Source organism: Convolutriloba macropyga, chromosome 7 (assembly GCF_964194025.1).
Source record: "Convolutriloba macropyga chromosome 7, txConMacr16.3, whole genome shotgun sequence".
Classification (NCBI taxonomy): Eukaryota; Metazoa; Xenacoelomorpha; order Acoela; family Convolutidae; genus Convolutriloba; species Convolutriloba macropyga.
The window spans coordinates 31,150,838-31,175,788 of record NC_134474.1 but is presented as its reverse complement, the minus strand read 5'-3'; the positions used below and the strand labels follow the sequence as shown (position 1 = coordinate 31,175,788).

General features: G+C 33.1%; 1 protein-coding gene across 2 annotated transcripts in view; it reads right to left on the bottom strand.

The window, feature by feature from the left end:
• The window catches only part of LOC142342205 (uncharacterized), a 117,008-nt gene that overhangs the window by 64,927 nt on the left and 27,130 nt on the right, over positions 1–24,951 (bottom strand). The window contains exon 2 of one of the 2 annotated variants that reach the window (XM_075393448.1): positions 12,452–12,931. In XM_075393448.1, the coding sequence (XP_075249563.1) occupies positions 12,452–12,456 (5 nt within the window). In that variant the 5' untranslated portion in view covers positions 12,457–12,931. The remainder of the gene's footprint in view (positions 1–12,451; positions 12,932–24,951) is intronic. The other variant, XM_075393449.1, reaches the window with a different exon arrangement.

Sequence of the window (24,951 nt, the reverse complement as noted above, 5' to 3'; positions counted from 1 at the left end):
CACCAGCATCATCTGATACAACAAACTCTATCTCTAGATAGGAATCTTGCAAATTTAATTGATTCTCTTCTCTATTGAGTATGATATTAATATTGGTATTTATCGTATTCATTGTTGCCAGGTTATTTGGTTTATATTTTATAATCTTACTTTTATGTATATCATTTTTGTAACCATAAGTTGCATCCAAATTAAAATCCATTTTTATTAGATAAAAAATGACAGACAACTTGATTCTATATGAACTACAAAATATACACGAAGCTTTAATTATAACTAAAGAAGAGTATACACTTAACCTTAGAATGATAAAACCACCAGAAAAGTTTAACTTTAGTGAACCTATACTTAATACAACACAATTAGGTTTAATTAGATTATCTGTTTATAATTCGGTGTTTAATGTGAATAGGAGAAATAATCAATTCTTATATGCTAGTACTGTTATAGAAGATGATGAAGCTTTACCTCAGGCTCTTAGCTCTGACCCTAACCCTTAACCCTATCTCTACCGCAAGCCCAAACATTAAATCTATACTTAATCATAATTATAAACGAATCCCGTTGCTATATTCAAATATTACACCGGGAGCATATGAGTTAACTGATATAGCAGAATTAATAAAAAAAGAAACTGATGGTAATGTTATAATAGAACCTGATAAGAATACGATGAAATGTTTAATGGAAATAAAACAAGGAGCACTCAGCTTTGATATAGAAAACTCACTAGCCTCATTACTAGGATTTAGAAAAATAATTTATAAAAAAGGTAGATATAAATCTCAGAAAATTATTGATATTATGGGTTTTAGTACTATTAACATTCATTGCAATATTATATCTGGAGCTAAAAAAAATGGTAGAGATACAGACATACTATATACTTTCAGTCTAACAGAACCACCAGGTTACTTGATAAATATTATACCAAATAATATCTTATATCAAAATGTAACTAAAGATAGAATAGAATATATAGAATTTCATATTAAAGATGAGCATGGAAGACCTATAGACTTTAATGGTGATGTATTAAGTTTTACTTTACATCTGGTGTAACCAGCAACTTCGTTGATCTAGTTTAGTCTTTATCTTTATGACTTAACTTAAACTAATCTACAAAATTTTCCTATCCCAATTAATTCTTAGTTTACCATTAGTATTTATAATTTTAGTTATATCAATGACAATATAATTATAAGGCCCTTTCCATACCTTTTTACATATATTAGCAAAATCATTATAATTAAGTTCAATATTATTAAAGAAATCTTGTTATATCGATGCTAGGACTTTACCTCTCTGTTCAAATAAAATAAATAGATTAAAGTTCTCTCTGGCACTCTGCCTATCCTGAGAAAACAGGTTTTGATTAAGATATATCATATTACAGTTATTATGTCTACCTCTACAAAAGTATTCATTAATAACTGGTTCTTTGGCTCTAACTTCATCAAATATCATTAGTTTCTTTAAGTCTTTGGGTAGTTTATCGGGAGATGGTAAATCTTTTATATCTTTAATAAATTCAACATCTGCTTTTGGGTTTATTCTTTCTATACCATGGTACTGATCACCAGTAGGTCCAATGATGTATAGCTTATCAAAATATATACTAGCTAGAATTAGTTTTTTTAATAAGAATGTCTTACCACATTCATTAGGACCAGATATTATACATATAAAGTTATCTGGGAATGCGGCTTCAGTAATTATATCATCATCATTTAACCATGAATATAGATCATCATTTATGTTTACAGATATCGGTGAAACCGCTTCACAGATATTATTAGTAGGACTATTACTAATGCTATTACTATTGCTATTCCTATTAGGTTTGCTCCTTTGATATTTTTCATCAAATAGATATATAAAATTATCATTATCATTATCATTATCATTATCATTATCATTATCATTATCATTATCATTAACATTATCATTATCATTATTAGCAAAACTACTTCGTAGATTTTTTAACATTATCATTAACATTACCCATATCTTTATCACCACCTCTACAACAACTTAAACAAGAACACTCATTATATATTCCCGGATATTTACATTGATTAACTAGAATATTCAAAGCACTTTTAATTCTAAAACCTCTATCAATAAGATAGATCATATATAAACAATGAGCCCCACAATAAGATTCATCATATTGTTGTATTCTCTCATTAGAGCCTAGTTCAACATATTCTTCTAAAAATAAAGGTGGAGTTTCTACACCAAAACTATCTAAGTAATATGTTAGACCACCTTCTCTTCTTATAACTAAAACTCAATGTGTACCTATAGTTGGATGTAGATTTACAATAATGTTAGAGTTAGGTTCACTTACCATTTTTGGTTTATCATCTCTCATTACAATCTCAATTGGTGTTAGACTTATATCTTTACCTATATCTTTTATTCTGATATCACTCATAGCATTATTATCAATATTAAATTTATTATTGAATTCCTCAAAAGTTAGGATGAGCATTTTTATATAATAAATTTATTAAATCTAAGTCTAATTATAAGTCTAAGTCTAAATCTAAATCAAATCTATATTTATTATATAAAAATGGAAACAGGTAGTGCAGTTTTTATTTTTATTTTTATAATTGGAATTTGTTATATAATATATGATTCAAGACCAAGTAAATATACAAAACTAGAAGAAAGCTTGGGTGGATTTATGAAAAGGAGTCTAGTTAAATTTGAATATGAAAAGTCACCATTACATACTATTGTTTATGGTGGAACTGGTACAGGCAAAACATATTTTATTAGACAATATTTAAAGTTATACTCAGTCCAAAACCAAGATCAAGATCAAGATCAAGATCAAGATCGAGATCAAGTTCAAGATCAAGATCAAGATCAAGATCAATTTCAACATCAAGTTCAAGATCAAGTTCAAGATCTGCGAAGCAGTTTGGTAAACCACGAACAAAGTTCGTTCACTGATCAAGTTCAAGATCAAAGGTCCATAGTTATAGTTTGTAAAGATGACAGAGACTGGATAGATCTTGAGTCTAATAAGTTTTATACTGGGTTTAATAAATGTGATATAAATATGATCACAGAAAATAATATGCATAAATTTCAAAATTGTGTAATAGTACTTGATGATATGGGTGATAGGTTAAATAAGGATATATGTTATTATTTTACTGAAGGTAGACATTATAATATTCAAATGATTGTAATGTGTCATAAACAGCTCAAATAATTAATACAGCAGGAATGAGTTGTGATACTATTTATTTAACAACTTTAAATGGACCTGACCTGTTTAAAAACTTTAATGAGATATATAAATGTGAACATGACTTCAATAAAATAATTAGTGAATTAAATAGTAACTATTAAAATTATACAGATGGAATGTCAGATGAACTTCGTTATGGTATAATTAAATATAATAAAAAGGAAAATACTTTTATTATTATTAGTAGTAAAAGAACAATGATATTTGATTCAAGAGTTGGTTTTCTTGATTTAAAAGCTCTTAGTTTAAAAGATGATTTAGAAAGAGAAGACATAAATAAACTTATAGCATATATGACACCACTAATGATTAATGCAACAGATAGAAATTTTATTAATCATGATAATTATCAGTTTTATTTTAATAAATTTCTTACTTTAATTAATATTAAAATACAGAATGATGTTTTAACTAAAGAAATGATTATGGGAAAGGGTATGAAAATTTTATCAAATATTGGTGGAATTATAGGCGCAGGTTTATTTATATTTAATTGTTTTTATCCTAATTCAATATCAAGACATGCTAGAACTGTAGCAATGGGAGCAAGTACAATGTTGAGTAGAGTAAATACATTAGTTAATGTTGGATATGGAGAAGAGTTGGAAGGTGAAACACGGACAAAGTCCGATTCCTCGATCTGCGAAGCAGGTTCCATGATCCAAGAGGAATATATAGATCGGGAAAGCAGTTATACTGATCAGTGTAACTGTGATTTCGTCAATGAAGAGATGGGAATTTTGAATAGAAAGGGAGGAAGGTTTTTAAACAAACTATATATAAATAATGAAGAATTTAGAGAAGAGATTATAAATTTTCTAAAGATAAAAAAGAATTAGACCTTGATTTGATTTTAGATAAAAGATGTAAAACTAATGCATTCAATACTTTAGGAAATAAATATTTAGCAGAGTGTATCACATCTAAAGATAAAACTAAAAATTTAATTGAAATCATGGCTAAATATTACCCTGTGAAGGATTAGGTAAATATTATAGTTTACCCTATTATAAATGCTTTTACAATTTTTAGAGTGTAACTATAAATGTGGAAACATTGCTGTTTTAAAATATCATTATAAATCATTTCATAAAGATCAAACTGATAAATGTATGTGTGGTAATATAATATTAAGTGATATTTGTGCTATTGATTTTTCTCCATGGGGTTGTTCTTTAAAAAATGAATCTAGTTCTAGTTCTAATTCTAGTTCTAGCCCCAGTTCTAATTCTAATTCTAATTCTAGTTCTAACCCTAGTTCTAGTTCTAGTTCTAACCCTAATTCTAACTCTAATTCTAACCCTAGTTCTAGCTCTAGTTCTAGTACTAGTTCTGGTTCTGGTTCTAACCCCAGTTCTAGCTCTAGTTCTGGTTCTGGTTCTATCTATGACTATAATTCTAGCTCAGATCCTAACCCCAACCCTAACCCTAACCTTATCCCCAACCCTAACCCTAACCTTAACCCCAGCTCAGAAGTTTTAACTAGATGTTGTAATAAATGTAATTATATAAAACCGCTAAAAAATTTTGATGAGGGTAAGTATACATGTAGAAGTTATACTTCAGCTAAAGTTAATTGTCCATATTGTACTTCTGTTGTGAGATATGATGGGATACGGGCTCATGTAAAGAAACAACATACAGATATAGAATTGACTAGAGGGTTTAGTAGAAATCTGCAAAGCAGGTTCCCTGATATAACTGATCGGTGTAACCGCTTCATGGATAAAACAATTAATCCTAGTTGGCAAAGTCCTAGAGTTGTAAGTCCTTTAGTTATTAACCAAACAGAAGAAAGTTGTTCAAGTAAATACCATAATTTTGTATCATTTCCTATTAATAATGGAATAAATATAGAAAAAATAAAAGAAAAAATAAATTTATTGAAAAGTATAGATAATTTGAAATAAAAAGTATAAAAAAATAAAAAAATATCAAAAAAGAGAGATTCACTCTTTAAGAGCGAAAAAGAGCGATCTTTTCTACTGGGGATCACTCCGAATAAGAGTGAATCACTCTTAAAGAGTGAAATGTAAATTTTGCTTTGATTTTTTGATTTTTTATATTTATTTTTGATTTTAATTTTAATTTTTATCAAATTTAGAGCTAATATATAGTAGTGGATAAAACAAGGCTTCCAGAAATCAGTAAAGTTTGGCCAGATTCGACATGAGTGATTAGCGCTTGGAGAAAGGGTCAAATTTTTGCTGGTGGCTGGAAGCCTTGTACTATCCACTACTGGTGAAGGCATGCACGGGGTCAGAGGTTCTGAACCGTGTAGGGACGATTCTTTTTTGTAAGAACACTGAGAACGCGGTGAAAATAATTGATTCACCGCGATTCACCGATTTCACCGCAAAAAGATGTAAGAAATACGCGGTGAAAATTTTTTTTTCACTGCATTTCACCGCATTCCTTACGAAAATTCACCGCCAAACCTCGACCCGGGTACCCTTTTTCTTACTTACCTTCAAAACACTGGATGAATAATTTAAGGACCCCCTTGTTGGTTTCCTGGCGAAAAAGCACGCGTCAATCTTAAGATAAGTATAGTTGATAAAACAGATAAAGACATACTTACTTCAAGTAGGTTATTGATAATGCCTTGGAATTATTTTCCTTTTACCAAACGTTGGCTATTTTGAGAATATAACTACTTGGCTATCATTAGACACAACTGTTACAAACATTGAAAATTAATGTCGTGATGCCAAAGATATGAATAGGTTGGCACAAACATTCGTTTAATGAGAGGTTTTTAGTTTTTCTTATCTCTGCCTAACTCTCGCCTAGTATGGTATAAGTATTTCTCTGGTTGTTTATCTCCAAAATAGACAAGAAAAAATGACACACAATTCTGACCAAACACACTGAATAAAACTGCACCGCAGCACACAAAATTTCTGTAAACTGAACATCAAAAGATTGTACAGACAATTTTTGCTCTTATAGCAAACAGACATTTTCTGACGCTAATATTTATCATTATGTACCCCATAGTAATTATAATTATGAATATATATATTCTTGACTTAATTGGCTGCAAAATGATGAAGAGATAGAAAACTTTCAAAAACATGCACATCGTTCGTTAAACAACCAATGAAATACAATGAGGGCCGATGAAAGATGTTGATAATTGAACTACTAGAAAGGACAAAAATAAAAATCAAGTAACAAACATTATTTACGACCAAAACTATAAAAGAAATCTATAATAAAATATAATAACCAAATCTGTATTAAAAAAAATCATAACAAAATCAAACTCGCATCAAATAAAAACCAAAACAATTAAACCTATAATTCATTAGAAAAAATATGGGATCTGTCCCCAAAGCGACTGGTTCACCGGTAGACAAAAAGATCAAATAGGTGTGAAGCTCAAAAATACTTTTTCCAGTTTTGAAAACAATTAATTTCTCAATTATTAATGTCATTAGATATCAACTGAAACCACTAAAATGTTCATATGTATCTATATAGGAAGCAATTGTGACAAGTCATTATCCAATGTTCGATAGCGCAAAATTTCAAGGCCAATGGGATCAACGATTATTGTTATAATTTAAAAAGAAACCAAAAATCCTTTGAAATGTACAAATATATAAAAATCTAACTTTTTTTGAAATCTGGTAGTATCAGTGGTCATAGAGCCGGGAAACAAATGTTTGAAACTAAAACTTTTAAAAATTGTAGCTCACTGGAAACGGGTTGTGAACTGTGTTTACAGAGACTGAGCTACAAATCGACCGAAAAACTATTTGAAGAAGACAAAGCTCAAAAACCAAAATTTATTTTTGAAAACGAAAATTATAGGAAAATTTAACAGATTCAGGATTACAACAAAAAGCAATGGATTAGTTGATTAAGTTTCAACACCTCCGGAAGCCAATTGGGCCTGTTAATAATGAGACTTAGTCACAAGCCCACAAAAAAACAAATTCATAAAAAAGCCAAAACTTCAAACAGTTTTACGACATGACACTGTTCAAGGCACTATATTTATAAGATGTTACCTGCAAGAACTGTAAGTTATCATTTTCCCTTGCTCTTAACATCAATGAGACTTCCTCATAAAAAGACTACTTAGACATGACAACAAAACTCAAAAATTGAACTTCGAAGTAAACGATCGAAAGTAAACAATCAGCCACAATAACTAACCAAGCGCAAAAAAGTGTTTGAATGACCAAAAATAGTTACAAATTCTAATGAGTGAGAATGAATTACATGATGACGAAATTAAAAGCAAAAACGAGAGAGATGAAAAAAATCTTCTTTTTTTGAAAAACAATTTGAAAGTCATTAAAACAAACAGCTATAAACCAAATTCTTCAACTAGGTTGAGCTATACCTTTTTGAGGAAGCAGTTAAGATCAAATTTTAGAGGGTATATGGCGTACACCAACGAAAAGAAAGACAAACTTAGGCAACAACAAAAAACCCCAAAAGTTTTGCGAGATAGCTTTGTCTCAGCCGAAAAAGCGTAAACTATTCAACAAAAACAATTATCAAATGTAGATACGCCTTTGCCAACGTCTTGCGTCCTCCTTGCAATTCCTTCCCTCAATTAGACTTGTCATTAATGTGAAAGCTCAACAAGTAAACAAAATGAACTAACAAAATAAGCAAATATGATAGAAAAAAATTAAAAGAAAAATTGAAAACGCGTAGTACCAAAACAAAGAAACCATTAATTGAATATAAAGTCGTTGTTGGCATTAATTTATATATGAAAGGAAATTTATTGCTGTCTTTTTTTCTAATTTTGCTGCCGAAGTTGACAGAAATAAGATAAAAAAAGTGGCAAAGTTCAAAAAGTCACCGACATTTTCTCAAAAAAAAGTTCAAAGTCATAACAGACATGAAATAACAACTGAAAAAAATGTCTACGTTCTTTTACACCTTCTAAATATTAACTGGGTCTTTGATTGGGGACTCTGAGTTTTTGAACTACCAAAATCATAAGAAATGAAACAAAACGCCAGAAGTTCATAAAATTTTTACGAAAACAATTGGTCAGAGTCATAAAAACTATGAGCTTAATTCTGAAGCCATAATATGATCTCGTTGAGTTTCAAATAATGTAAACAATATCTGACAACAATTGATTGGAAAAGTCTGGTCTATTAGGGACCAGACTTCCGTTATTCGAAAGTCTGGTCACTAATTTACAAAAAACAGTTACATAGCGGAATTTTTTTGAAAAAAAAAAAGATTAAAATCCAAATTTTTTATAAGGATCCATGGTGAGATCAAGATCGGAGCAGACATTGCTGATCGTCTAGCAAAACACTCAATTGTTGAAATGGTTGCAAAATGGGTTAATTTTATAAAAAAAATTTTCAGTTTGTCAAAAATAAATAATGCCTTTTGTATAATTATCGACTTTATAATTTCAAAATTTTTGCAAAATTATAATTCCAGAAGACTCCTAAAGCCAGCGGGAACACAACTAGCTCATTTTGAGCTGATAAAAAACATGGCCGCAGTTTAAAGGTGTCTACTTCTAGCAAAGTTAAAGCAGCTGGTCTAAAAAAGCCATTTTTTCGACGAAATTTTGAAAAATTAGCAGAAATTCTATCCAAAATACTTGGATCAAACAAATCAGCAACCCTACTCTATCTTTAGAGACAAAATCAATAACACTACAGTCAACAATTTTAGCATATTTTAGAAAATATTGACGAAAACTTAGTCAAAATTGACGAAAGTTTGATCAAAAATGTGAAAAAAAAAAACAGCTGAATTACGTCTAATACTCACAAAATTTTAAACTTCGATGACTCCCTATAAAAAGCGAAAATTGAAAAATCTTTTTAATTCCATATTCAACCCTGGATGGGCTTTCTAATGATACCACTCACAACTCTCTACGATTATTATATCGATCGGCCAAAATTGACTGAACAAAAAAACCCATTTGAGTATATAGTTCCTCCCCCCTTAAAAAGGGGTCGGAACAAAAAGTGCTTCCAATGGTGAATTTAAAAATATGTTGACAAACTGTATGATAACTAGATGAAGAGATACGGGTCTCTCTGATGAGTTCCAATGAAGTTTATGGATTTTTCATTACTCCTGTTAGCAACAAAGCGACAAAAGCAACAATAAAGCAAGTAAATAACAGCAAAACAAGAATAAAGACAAGATTCAAAAAATCACTTAAAGTATTTAAAACTAAACGGCGCAATATTAGTCATTAATTTTAGTTAAAAATAGACGCTACTCATCCAATAAATGCAGTAAAAATCTCACAATACCTGTTATTATTATGAATATGAGACCAGAAAACAGAAAACTTCGAAAAAATCCCGTTTTTTAAAAACTAAACTAATATTGTAGTCAAAAAATTTTGATGGAAATGAAATGAACTCAATAGATTGATTTGATTTTATTGGAAAACAGCTAGAAGCTGTGTTCAAAGAGACTAATCTAAATTTCAAAAGAGAAACGATCAGTTAGTATACTCGCTAATTTCAACGTCATTGTTAGCATCTATCTAGCAGAAACTATTAACCTGAAATAATTTTAAAGTGCTTTGATGACTCCTAAGAGAGCCCTAGCTTAAGTTTTTTTATTGGGATTCAAGGATAAGGAAAAGAAGAAGCACCACAACAAACACAGGTAAAACTCTAAAACGCACTAAAAACAAACAAGCAGTTTCAAAGTCACACAAACAATAAAAGAGTTAATAGAAACGCAAAGCCATTTCACAGATTTCTTCCTAGGGATCTGTTCTCTTTAATCAACCTTAGTAATTGGCCCTCAAAAATAACAAAAAAAAGCGAACAGCAATATATTACCGGACTCTAAATTAGAGATCACTAAACAGTTCAAAGAGAAATTTGCATTGGTTGACTCATGTCTCTACGCCCTCTGAAGGTTCTTCCTCCAATGAGACTAAGGGACACCACGACAAAAACGAAAGACAAATAAATTACCTAAACTTCTCAAAACTTTTCTAATGAAAGCTCCCCTCCCCGGTCAAAAACAAGATTGTAAAAAATTGAACTACCCATTAAGCTACTCAATATTGTAAATTTCCAGGAAAAAGTAGATCTCTAATACATTCAAATAACCAAAATTTGTTTCCTGGGAAATGGTTTCGTATGGAATTTCAGGAAAACCTATCTAGCTTTTTAGTCGAAAGCTTACGGTCGTTTTGACCTTTATAAATAATCGTTTTTGAAATAAATAAATGATTATTAAGCTTTGCCATTTTTTTTCTTTTTAGTAGCTTAAGGTCACCAACACATTTTGCATAATCTGTCTAGCAAATTAAAATATAAAATGTTTTGCGGTTTCACATTTTAAGTAATGGTTTTCAGCTTCGATACTAATAGAGTTCACAACAAAATTTCCTTTTTTGAAATATCTTGAAATGACTCCTTAGATATCTTTCGTGTCTTCTCGCATTATCGAAAGGCCAGATATATGATTATTGGCGTTCAAAACGAAAATTAAAATGTAAATATCTTTTTTATAGTGAATAGATTATGGTTTTCACGGTTTCGATACCGTCTTCTGACATATTTTAACGGATTTTTTTTTCATTTCTGTCTTTAATTGTTGTTCTTTTGAAGTTGTACAAAAAACTCTGTATAATTGCAGTTCTTAGTGGCTTCTGGCTGAAAGACGGTATATATTTGTTGATCTATTGTTGGCCAAATTTTTTTCTCGACTTTGAATTCAAATGTTATTAAAAAATTTTAGAGGTATTTTTAACTATCAAATTTGCTGTTCTATTTGGCTACAGATTGTTTAGTCTCACTAAATACAGGTTGCATATCACATTATTGGTGTTCCAAGAAGGAGCAGTTGATTATATCTTATTATTACGGAATTGATTATGGTTATTTCGGCTTCGACACCGTTTTCTCCTAAAAATTAGTTGAGTTTTTTTGGTCTGTGTTCGTCGTTTGTTTTTGTTTACTTGGGGCATATTCTGGATAATGATAGTTTGGAATGCCTTTATTTGGAGATTTGTATGAAAAAAAAACATATTTAACGATTTCATTTAATATCTAATGGTTTTTATTACTTGAGATTATTTGTTTTCAAAAAAACTTAAACTTTTTAACATTGCCGCATTTGTTTGTTTTACAACTACTTGTTACCAAGTCTCATGAAGGACCGCTTGCATGATTTTTCTGGTGAAGCGCAAATTAGTTTTTCAGTTTAGGTTTTAATTGAAGCTAATTTTTAAAATTTCTTTAAGTTTTTTAGATGTGAATAGTGTGTGTTGTTTTTTTATTGTGATGTTCGTCTTGTTTCCTAGTCTTAGCAATGGCAGGTCTCATCGGCCCTCTAATTGGGCTTTAATTTACTAAGTTATTTGAGTCGGAAGCAATTTTCATTCGTCAACCAAATATTTTTGATCAATATTTGAAATTTTGATAATTTTCTGTCTCTTCACAATTTGGTACATAATTAAGCCTAAAATGTGAAGAAATGGGGTAGAAACTTTATGTGCAAACATGCATTACCAGTCCCCCCTTTTGTTACTACGCTTTATAGCTAAGAAAAATTCAAAATTAAAAGTCTGTTGCTGTGTCTATTGCACCAAAACTGGTTAATATCATTGGTTAATGTCACTAATGGTGATAATTTTATGGTTAGTATGTTACCATAGAAGTGCAACTTTAGTATTTTGACTTTTGTGCGCATAATTATTGTTTGGAAATTGAAGTTTTTCTTTTGAACTAATCATCAACAAAACTCAATTTTTTCTTTGACCGTTATATGGTTAGTAAGTTTTCGTAAAAATCATGGTATCTTATGATTAATAATTTTTGTTTACCGGAGTCTACACTGGATCTCTTAAAATTTTTAGCGATTACACGATACACGATACTGCACACGGTTACAAAAATATAGTTTTAAAATCTAAATTGAAATAAAATAAGCAAAGGCGGTCTCAAAAAAAGTGTTCAATGTGTTTTTATACAACCCAGATTTTTTTTCTTTTTCGGGTGTTCAATCAAAAAAGAAAAAACAACCAGTTAAAATAAATAAGTCTGCCGTCGCATTACAAATAAAAATAAGATTTTTAAATCTTATTAAATGCCAATGACTTCAAGTAAACCTGCTGAATGATAAAAAACTAGGTTGAGAAATGTTAAAAGACCTTTCGATTAGTCTCTAAAAGCTGATTATGGCATATGACAGACTCACCTCATGTTGTGCTCAAACCAGCTGCCCCCGCTCAATGGTCAGTAGAGGTCAGTGTTAACTTTCACAGTAACAAATATAATTTGGAGCAGCGTGTCTGGACATTATAACTAATAACTGCAATAAATTAATTACAAATCATTGTCATAAAAAAGTAATAACAACATAAAATGCGCCGAGCCACAATAATAACAGAGCTATTTAAGCTATAGCTTAATGCTCAATTTTTTAGTACACAGCCTTACAATTAGGCTTTGTAACAATTTTTCACGGAGAATTCGGCGGCTTAAACCTCAACGTGTTGAAAAACACACGATTTAGTGCAGTGCAGTTATGGTTTATATACATAAGCACAGTTGCAAGGCGAAGGGCGGCTGTGATAAATCAATAATACGGTAATATTTCCGGAGGGTTTTTAAAAGTACATCCATCCGCCATTCTCTCATCAAGAAATGTTCCAACGGGCCGGAGAATTTGTTGCAACTTAGCACATATACTTATACGTGATCTAGAGGAAATTGTCAGGCCGTACCTTTCAACCGGTCAATTTTATACCAATTTTTCTCTGGGCTGGGGAGGGTAAAGGTAAACAGGGGGAAGGGGGCAAATTTACATCTCTAATTACAAACACTCCTTCTATCTACACGAGGGTAGTGTTACGAAAAGCTTTTTTGACCAGAGCTATTGTTGCATTTAATTTATTGTGGCTTTTCAAAGTGCCAAGCTAGAACATCAATTTATGGAAATTAATTCGGAACAATGTTTTTTGCGAGTTGTACATCCCAGTTCAAAGATTCTGACCCGGAAGGGATATGACTTGAAGTGTGGAAAAATAACTCTTGATTCCCATTTTTGGGATGGGATACGAAAAGCAATTTTGAAATGACTTACAATCCTTAACTATAGGTAAGTTAGAATGTCGTTCAGATTCGTTGCAAGCTCTGCATTTAATAATTTCTTGTTTATAAATTGCTTGTTGTTATTCTATATAATCTGCGATCTATAATTTTGTGATCTATAAATAGTGTGCTTCAAAACAAGACACACGTCTTGTATAGACGAGCAGAGAGCAGTCAGATTGTAATACCCCATTACAACTCTACACCCCGTTGAATATTTTTGCAAAATGGTAAAATGTGCATTGACAGCTGACAGAGTCTCGATAGCATCCCTATATGCGTTGAGTACGTGACAATAATACACAGCATAGTGTTATATTATAAGAACTGCTCCGGGCAATAATCAGCGTATAATGAAGGCTTATAAGTTTTAAATGTCATCTTGTGGCTAAAGCTCCCGGGTACTCCGTCATAGAATCATCTTAGCTACCATATCAAAGTCATATATGGCATGTATGCTACCTTAGAAACCAGCATGCCCGAGACCATACAAAATAACGAATGTGATCTCACCACGTCCTTGGGATCGTAAATTAAGACGTATGTGTCATTATTACATTTGACAACGAAGAAAATAATTTTTGCATGGTGCCTTACATAGACTTTTATGGCTCCTAGACGATCATATATAACAAAAAATTTCATCAATTTTTCTTGGGTGCACGAATTTTTGTCTACATGTTGTCTTAGATAACACACCAAAAATAAGGCATTTCATATTAGGTATCATAGCTAGAGCCATCTCTGACAGCTATTCTTAGATACCACAGAGCTAAGGATACATAATAAACAATGATATTTCTCTTGATTGGATCGAGCCTCTAATGTTTTTATGCAACATATACATGACATCCTTTCCATGAATCTTTCTTACATTTGAAACCGACAATACCAAAAAAATTGAGCGTACCAGCTCTTCCTTACGTTTCGCACAATTTTATTATTGTTTATTTTGTTTATTGTTTATTTTGTATGCTTAGCTCTGTGGTATCTAAGAATAGCTGTCGTTCTTGTTCGTTCTGCTCATCTAGGGCTAATTGTTAATTATTTTTCGATATTCCTAAATGTGCAGTTTTTGCCGTGATAACTTCTGTCTGATCTTCTCAGTCCAATAAAACAAATTCTTTCGATTATTGTTTAAACGCTTTCTATGATCCAAACTATCATTAAAAAACATACTTCCAACAATGGTTAGTCAGAAGTTTAAGACTTGAGAAGCCCTATAACGTTAGCCTTCTGCCTTCCAGTTCTGGCTTCTAGTTACTTCTGCATGCTAGTTACTTTTTGAAGGTTACTCTTTGTATATCATTCTTAAATTTCTAAAATTCAGCAGGATAATACAAATATCCGACATCCGGTTCATAATTTAAACAAATAATTGATCATAAAATTTTTAATACTTCTGATCTATGGTTTTTGTTTACTATTTTTCAATATTTCTAAATGCGCGAATTTAACCCCCGGTAAAATTACTTAAAAACAGTCAGATCTCTTTGTGTCCGATATTCTCAGTCCAATACAACAAATTCTCTCAATTAACGTTTAAAAGCTTTCTATGGCCCAAAATATCAATAGGAACATAGTTTCGGCCATGGTTAGTCAGAAAATTAAGACTTGAGAGATCTGAGAGCAACAAAAACGTATCTGAGATTGCTTTATTTTTTCTGCAACATCTTTGATTCCACTCTCCGTGTAATTGGATTTAAAATCTCGAAGGAATAAAATAATGCTATTTTTTCGAAGGAATAAAATAATGCTTTCAAGTGGTATAAAAAATGGTATCACTTAGTAAATTCAATCGATTAGTGAACAGACTTATTCATATTTTAATTTCTGGAGAAGATATTCCGGTTAAAATTTCTAAAAAAAAATCCCGTTCACTTCTTCATTCTTTTAAGTAAATAGACGTAAGTAAAGTGAGTAAATTTTTCCAAAATCTACTAATACATTTTATTTTTAAAAATTGTTATCTTCCAAAGAAATTACGGTTAAAAAATCTCTTAGAATGATAAAAGAATGACAAAAGATTGCAGATAGTTATTAAATATCCCGAGGAAACGTCTGAAACAAACGAGGAAAATATAAATTAAAAATTTTAACCTTTGTTCTTGCGATGTTCTCATGATCAACAGTTGAAGGATATCTTACTACTACAAACTCATAAGATTGTAATAATAAAAGTTTGCTAACTGAAGTTTTCTAAACATCGCGTTTTTGTTGACTCTTTTTTGGCCGTCTGATATCTTTTGCGAAGAGGTACAAAAGTGGTTAAATTTGACGTGCTCAGGTTTTTGTTGATTAATGTTTCTGACCGATCAATATATTTTGGAAAAGCATACAGATTTTGTACGATATAAGTGTTTTGGACACATTGAACCAATTGAGTAGAACACTTTTTTAATTTTTTCGTTTCTCGAAGAAAAAAATGAGGCTTAAATTTTCGAAACTTTTCACTTCATTTGTACATTTTATGAACAACTTGCGTACACTTCATAGTACTGATATCACGAAACGATGGCTTACGGGCAAAACTCAATGTAATTGTTTTGAGATTTCTCAGGACAAAGTGAGTCATACATTATTTTGGTATTTTCCACGTTTTTGGTCTCAGGTAATGTTAAAATTTTGCTAGTTTTCTGCTGCAACAGGATTGGATAACCAATTGAACATTACTTACGCAAAAATTGGTCCCAATTTGATGTCACCAAGTTCACTTTACCTGTTCTAATAAACTTTTTTGAAGAATTAAGGTCCAATATGAATACTAATTGGGTCTATTTTTGTCATTAATAGCCAAACAATATGTCCAGATGAGGTCTTAGATTTTGAATTCGGCGGAAAAACAGTTTCAGTTTATCCATTTCTACAGTTTTTACTGAAATTTTGAATTAGATTTGTTGACTTCGCTCTGGAAGTAAAATTATCACCTACACCTCTTCACTTGGCATAAACAGAGTATTTCTTTGACAAATAACTTCAAATTGGATTCGTTGCCCAAGAAACAAAACTAAATGAAATGAGAGAGATTTCCAGTAAAACCCTTTTACTATGCACAATACATAAATTTTGTCTTGATTCTGGGGCTAAATTTAATTGTTATTCATATTACTCTTTCATGCAATCTATTAGTAAACAAAAGCAGGCCTAAAAACCAAATAGGAAAATTTGACCCAAGTAACACGTACGGTATATGTTTTTTGTTAGGAAACAGCAGTTTTAATTAATTATGTTTACTTTGTCTCATTCGATTCCAAGCCAGTCCATGAGGTTTAATTGCTTTTTTTGTTGAGCAATCTTTGAGGTATTACTCTATTTAGAGTGAACAAATTTTTCCCTGATTTGACCTCAATTTTTTCTAGGCCAATGTGTCAGATAATATTTTTTTTCGATGTTTGCTTTTTTGATGCTGATTTGCGAAAAAGTCTTAGATATTTTTTCTGCTGGAGGAAACATAGAGGAAAACATGATTTTTGTGGTTGTAAGAAAATATATCTATATATATATATATATATATATATATATATATATATGTGTGTGTGTGTGTGTGTGTATATACATACATACATATATAATATATATATATATATATATATATATATATATATATATATACCCAATGGTTTATCAGAAATGAACTTATTGCCCTTTTCTATCAAAATAACATAACATGTCTTTCACTATAACCCTTAGTAGTATATAATATGAGCGTTAAGAGCGGGGGATATTCATGCGATACTAAACATGGGAATATAGGGAGTGATCATGAGTGGGAATTAGGATAGGAGGGGTTGAATGGTTTGTACATGTAAAAACTTTTTCCTTCCGCTTTATTCCAATCTTTTTTCTCGCCGCTTTCTCAGTAGTCTTAGCGCTTTCACTCAATCAATTTAAATTGAAACCAAATACCTAACTCTATGCAAAATCAAGACTTGTACAGTTTTGCGTGCGCTTTTCTAAGGCCTTGCAGTTTTAAACACCCTTTCTTCTGGTTCACTTTCACTGGATTCCTCAGCTTCAAATTTAATAAGCGGGTTATCGGGGCTGGAATTTCCATCCGAACTTGCATCAAAAACGACTATATCATTGTTCTCAATATCCGAATCGTTTATCAATTCAGCAGTTAGAAAAACGGGGTCGGGTGGCTGCCATGTGTTGGAGCTTTGGGTGTTGGTTTCTGGAGACGATTGTGGCACAACGAAACTGTTATGCCACTCAGGACTTGAACTAAGCTGTAAGTCACTAAAATCGCCAGAATTTTCATAATCCCACTGCACATCGCTGTCGCTCCAATTTATTTCATCTATAGCATAATCACCCGGTTCATAGTGGCCAGAAGGGAGGGTTTTTATGCCATCGGGTAGTATGTAGCGTTTATTATCAAACGCGGAAAGGCAGACTTTGTTTGTAGCTACTGTACGCAACGAGTGGTGGTCAGAAACAATGGGGATGTTCTCTGCACGTACACTGTTGCCTGACCTCAGGGTATTCAAAAAGTCTGCGTGCCGTAGATGTTGTTGCGCAGCCAGCCTTCGTTACTCCTTTTGCTGAGAGTTTTCTACAACCTGAAAAGATTGAAAGAAAATGAGAAAAAATTGGCGCTCTTTCAGTTACTAACCCCCTATATAATAACAATACGAACTAACGACTTCACGATGTTTATTTACCAACTATACATATTTATAGTAAGACTAATATTATTGATTTCAAAGAGAAAAAACTTACTTGTTGACAGAATGGAGCATAGCTTTGGCTTTAAGCATATGAACTCGGTAAGGTAGTCGCCGGCGAATTCATCTTTAAATTTAAGGACTACTTTTTTGTTACTGGCATTAAACAAGCAATTAAATGATCAGACGGGCAGTTTGAGAAATCAAAATGGCTCAGAACTTTTCTTATAGTTCTCTGTAGAAGTCTGGACTTTGAACAGAATATAAGAGGCTGTCCGTATCACTATATAACAGGCGACAGTTAAAGTTTGGACGCATGACCCGATAGTGGAAGTAATACATGTGATATTTTGCCAAATCTAAGATAGTGGCTCCCACAATATTTGGAGTGTTCCAAAAGATAAATTTTGGGCGTGTCGTCAATGGTCAAAGCAGCCATGTTTTCACCGAATATCATGTAGCGGTCAAACTTGATTTTAGACACTACTTTGAGCACTTGTTCAGCATTAGGCGTGATTGTAACTTTACTGCGGCGGCGCTTAGATTCGCAGTTTTTGCCGTATTAATCGTTGTTCATTAACTTGTAAAAATTCTCCTCAAACATATTAGCTGCAACTTGTTGTTTTTCACTGCTTAACGTAATTTATGGTGATAGCCAGCTTACTTGGCGAAACTGCAGCACTCTATGCACTTTTTTGATTACAAGTCCAAGTTCAATATACAGTTTGAGCAATTCGTAGTGTACCACATATGTCTCCTTATCAAAAAACGTTTGTAATAATGTCTTCACTTTCGATGTGGGGAGGTTGTGTTGTTCTTTAAAGTTAAGTGGGTATTCTCCCAACCACTCCTCTTCAACGATGTCTTTGGTAGGGGCAAGGGGGAAATCTCGGTGATCGTCATGCAATCTTGGTGGATATGAAAGGTCGACCTCTACAAAATATCCCACGCTGGCGTTGTCGGGTGTGTCTAGGACCTCATGAATTGTAACTTCTGTGTTGAATGCAAACTCTGAGAGGGGGAGTTTTCAAGTTGCATCACTCCTCCGTATAAATTGTTCTCATCAACACAGAAAAAGAATTGATGATCTTCTGTGCTATTGTAGTTTGGAATGTATTGGTTATTGGCAATGAAGCGCCCGTTTTTGTAGACAGAGGTGACGTCACCGCTGATTGCAATCTCGATCACATCTATTTGTTCTCGCTCTTTCAATAACTTGACATTTGCAGGGAGGGTTTTTATGCCATCGGGTAGTATGTAGCGTTTATTATCAAACGCGGAAAGGCAGACTTTGTTTGTAGCTACTGTACGCAACGAGTGGTGGTCAGAAACAATGGGGATGTTCTCTGAACGTACACTGTTGCCTGACCTCAGGGTATTCAAAAAGTCTGCGTGCCGTAGATGTTGTTGCGCAGCCAGCCTTCGTTACTCCTTTTGCTGAGAGTTTTCTACAACCTGAAAAGATTGAAAGAAAATGAGAAAAAATTGGCGCTCTTTCAGTTACTAACCCCCTATATAATAACAATACGAACTAACGACTTCACGATGTTTATTTACCAACTATACATATTTATAGTAAGACTAATATTATTGATTTCAAAGAGAAAAAACTTACTTGTTGACAGAATGGAGCATAGCTTTGGCTTTAAGCATATGAACTCGGTAAGGTAGTCGCCGGCGAATTCATCTTTAAATTTAAGGACTACTTTTTTGTTACTGGCATTAAACAAGCAATTAAATGATCAGACGGGCAGTTTGAGAAATCAAAATGGCTCAGAACTGGCTGCGGCTTTTCTTATAGTTCTCTGTAGAAGTCTGGACTTTGAACAGATTATAAGAGGCTGTCCGTATCACTATATAACAGGCGACAGTTAAAGTTTGGACGCATGACCCGATAGTGGAAGTAATACATGTGATATTTTGCCAAATCTAAGATAGTGGCTCCCACAATATTTGGAGTGTTCCAAAAGATAAATTTTGGGCGTGTCGTCAAAGGTCAAAGCAGCCATGTTTTCACCGAATATCATGTAGCGGTCAAACTTGATTTTAGACACTACTTTGAGCACTTGTTCAGCATTAGGCGTGATTGTAACTTTACTGCGGCGGCGCTTAGATTCGCAGTTTTTGCCGTATTAATCGTTGTTCATTAACTTGTAAAAATTCTCCTCAAACATATTAGCTGCAACTTGTTGTTTTTCACTGCTTAACGTAATTTATGGTGATAGCCAGCTTACTTGGCGAAACTGCAGCACTCTATGCACTTTTTTGATTACAAGTCCAAGTTCAATATACAGTTTGAGCAATTCCGTTAACAAAGTTATCAATGAGCACAACAAAGGTCAAAGATATGTATTTTTGTCCGTGGCTGGTATGACGCTGATGGTCGTTGTTGGTTCACAGTTGTTCAGGGCTAGGCAAATGTGGTGTAGGTCATAATTTTATATAAGATAACCTACGAAATGTATGAAGTTGATGTTTCTCCTTGCTCGGTTGCACTTTTTATGCGCACACCCGAGAAATTTGCCACTTTTGTGACAATGGTCTAAATCAATCAAGTTTTCTGGATCTTCGACTTCCGAAAACGATTTCTCACAAATTCAGCATTGTGTAGCTTGAGATTTGTCGAAACTTTGAAAAATGGATATTTTCTCTTTTGCTTGTGGATATCTCTTGCAAACTTGTGTAACAATTTCGCAAAATTAGCAATTTAGTCATCACAACTGTCAACTTGGTACAAAATTGGTTTGCTAGAATGGTGATCAATTACTGTTAACTCAAACCCTCACGGTTGATAAATCTCATGTAATTGCTCTGCTACTAGGTCCTCTGCATCCTGACACGGGTCTAAGAAGGGACTCAAAAATGAAGTATTTTACTAAAGGTACGAACCAATTTGCAGAGAGGCGTGTAAATTTGTATGAGTTTTGATCGCTTGAAGGCATGTGAATAACTGCGGGATAATTGTTGCCACAGTCAGTCATGTGCACATTGTAATGTGCACATAGAGGCCGTCTCCACATATCCAAAAGAAATTCCGACAGATTTGATAACAATAACGAAAATCAAAATGTCGTACGTAGCAGACGACTTTTACAAGGTCAGTAATCAGTACATAGTGGTGATGATCGCCATCATACAACAAAAGTAAATCCATTACAAATTCAGATTCATATGACGAAATTTTGAGAGGAAAAATTTACCCGTTAACCTAACCAAACACATTAACTTGAACATCATTCAGTTTTTCGAATTCAAGAATATCTTCAAAGCCCATAGGCCTGTCGAATTCACCTAATGGTTGATGAATTCCCGGTTGATTGTATGTGATTGGGGATGTTTTGGCAGTTTGGTAGTTCTGATAACTCTGTCCAGACTTATTCTATGATGTAGACGATATTCTGCTACATAGCAATATCTGAAGCACTGCTGGTCTTTATGATTTCTAATATTGAGCAGACCGCGACAATTGGCATTATATTTGGCAAAGCAATATAGGACAAGCAGGGAATTGGTCTGAAACGTGCAAATTTTACATCAACTTATTCCAGTACCCATCCACTACCCATCGAAGCAAATGTCTTTAAAACGCTCATCATTTTTTCGACCATTCCCCAGTAGGCTGCAATCGTGAGGCCGTTTGCGTAGACTGGAGTCATAAGTGAGTTGGCGTATTTTTCGATGCGCTCACGTTCTGCATTATCAAGCTGGTCGTTATGTTACTTTATCAACTGTAGTTTCGCACAAAACTGAAACTTCTGTGGCCCATGGCGTAACTGCTCATTTATGAGGTTGTCGATTCTGGGTTTTGAGCACGCATGAAGGTTTCAAGATCACGTGCTTCATCTGCGTCAGTTGTTTCAAACGTTTGCAAGAGACCGTTGAACGCCCTTTCCGTCAGCGTATCTCTTGGTTCAAACTCCGAGCCAAATACGGGTAGAGAGTGCACAGAATTCATATGCTGAGCATACAAGTGAGAGTCATTAAACACAAGATGACAACTGCGACAACAGTTGGTGAATCACGACTGTTCGGTCTTTATGAGCTGCTTGAGATTCGAGATTTTTCGCGAATTAAATTCGCATAATGAACACTGGTAAGTGGGTAAACCAAGTTCATCAGGATGGAAATGTCTAGTCCGATTGGTAGCTGTTTTGAGTGAAGAATCGCAATAACGGCAAAGGTACACCACTTTTGAGTTTTGTAAATTGGGTAGCAACAAAAACTTTTGCTTGAGCAATATTAATTCAACTTTTGAGACGGAAGAACAGATAATGGTTTCTCGGTTTTTACCGAAACGTAGACCATGGAATACTTTGCGCGCCAAATTTGAAATTTTAAAATACTGCAACCTGACTGGTCGGTTTTGGGGGGCTTTTTTAAATCAAATTTTTGTCAAATTTCAAGGCCAAAAGCTAATTTGTTTCCAGTTTATTCTTCTAGATACAATGCGAATAGCTGAAAGAGCAACCGATAGACAAAATGTGATGAGTTTTTAATGCAAAAAGTGTAATTGGTTTGCAATTAAACATGTTTTATTTGAAATAAACCTCACAAGAGGGCGCTGTTTGACTACCGTCTATAAATGGATGATATAGCAATTCTACGTAAAAGTTGTGGGAATGAAAAATGCTTGCAGCGTCATGAAACGCAGGACCCCGTTGAAAAAACTGCTCCAGCATCATCAGAAAAAATTGAGTTTTTTCCGTCAATCAAGTCGTAAATTGTCAAAACATGACAATTACATGGCAGCTTCACATGCTTTTCTTTAAAAGCATTTTTCGATGAAAGATCTCAGAATAGAATTTCACATCTGGCCGTCGGGGAGTGCAAAACTGCAAAAAAACGGTGTTCTGACTTCTTTTTTTCAGGTAGTTGATGTTCTAATTAATGCCAGATGTTAATGGGACAAGAATGGCCAGATGTTCTGGAAATCGGTGACGGCTGGACGCTTATGAGCAAAGTTGTCAAGCATAGCTTGTTTAGTTATTTTGTAATTTGACTAATTAAGCGCTAATTAGCTCTTAATTAAGGGCTAATTAACTCTTTAATTATTAGTCTAAATTTGACGAGTGTGATGACAGTTTTTGTAGTTCGTTGTCTGCGGATTCCAATGAAACACTGCTTTTTATCCCAACTATTTTTTAAAGCCCTTTTTTTTGGGGTCAAATCGCACTGTTAAAATGTTAAAAACAACAAAAATAAGCGTTATTAAATGTTTTTCTCAAACATTTTTTCTGAAACATCTTTTTTAGCATTGGAACAGCCGACTGGCATTTAGTTGATGATACCAAATCCTTCTCTTACCGTGTTTTCAATATTTTTACCTTGTCTTTTGATGTATAATAATTACAACTTCAAAGATTTCGCCTAACTTTTACTTTTTTCCGGCCCTTTTAAGTTATTATTAGCGCCATCTTGTCAGTTTTTTTTACAGAACGAGTTAATAGCATTGCTACGTTTACATCAAGACACCTATCATAATTTTTTTAAAAAATTTAAGACGAACTATTGGTTTTTCATTCAAAGAAATTTTGTTTTTTTTTTGTGAATTTTTTCTTTTTGTTTAGTTTTATAATAGTGCTTATTAGGGATAAGTTGATAGTATTAGTTGCTATTCAACACTGCAAACGAAGAACTATATGCAATGTTTTGAGTAACCAGAGAAAAACTGGTAAAGATTTTATTTTTCTTGTTTTATTTAATATGTTGAAGCAACTAATTTTTACTGTTTTTACGTTGAATATCTTTGTAAAATCCAAAGCACTCGATGAAAGAGTATAGTAAAACGAAAGTTGATACTTAAGTTTTAAACGTGAATTCCATTTACTAATATTCTCCTAGGTTCTTGCTGATGGGATAATTTGAAAGACAGAGAACAAGTTCAAACTTGTTCAATTTGAGAAAAATTGAAATATTATTAATTTTTTCATGTATAAAAACCAAATAAACGCTTACATAAAAACACACAAACGAAAGAAACTATGAGAAGCTCTAAAATTAAGCAGAGAAAGTCATGGTGATAAAAAGTTTAGTCTTCAAAAAGCACCGAGAGAAGAGTCCGAGTTTCTTTTTTTAGGTATTCTGCATACTTTTGGCGTCTCCAAATTGTTTGGAGTGTTAGTCTTGTCTTCGCCGTCGCTCTCTGGAACTGGTGTTTTGGCGATTCAAAATTTGCCTCTGAAAGCACTGTAGTATCGGGTGTTTCTTGGCTTGTCTTTCCAATTCCAAATATCCAAGGAACTTGACCTCTACTGAGTGCTTCAAAAAATGAAGGGCTTGTGCTCTGAGGCGTTGTTGTAGCGCTAAGGTCACTCAGCGGATTTGCTGGTAAGCTTTGTCCTGAAGAACTTGCTGGTGATGCGGGCAACAATGGAATGCCCCAAAGACTGGCTAAATTGTCACAAGCATCTTGAGCTCCAAGTTGGTTTTCGAATAGTGGTACACAATCCCACTCGTACTTGAAGAGAAGTTGCTTTGTCTCATCGGGCAATGTAGCAATGTCTTGCGGCTCACAAAACTGCTGTTGTTGTGGTGGTACTAGACCACCGGAAAATTTAACACTTACATGAGCAGGTAAGTTTTTTCCCGGCAAGGTGGCAACAAAATCGATTATTGGTTTTGGTATAATGAAGCGGTCTGATGTAATCCAAGCTTTCAAAGAAAAATCTTTGAAAAAACAACATAATTCTCTTACGTAGTCTGATATACTAAAGTTCTTTGCAAGGACTCTTCAGAGTCAGAGAGCAAATAAAAGGACATTATGAAGTTATGAAATTTGATAAATTATCCAAACAAGCAAATAAGATTAGATAAAGAAAGAGATCGCGAGAGAGAGAGAGAGAGAGAGAGAGAGAGACAGAGCAACTTATACTTCTGAGGAAAATGGTCCGAGTTGTTAAAGCTAATTTGATTTAGTGGTTCGGGCACTCCCTTAGGT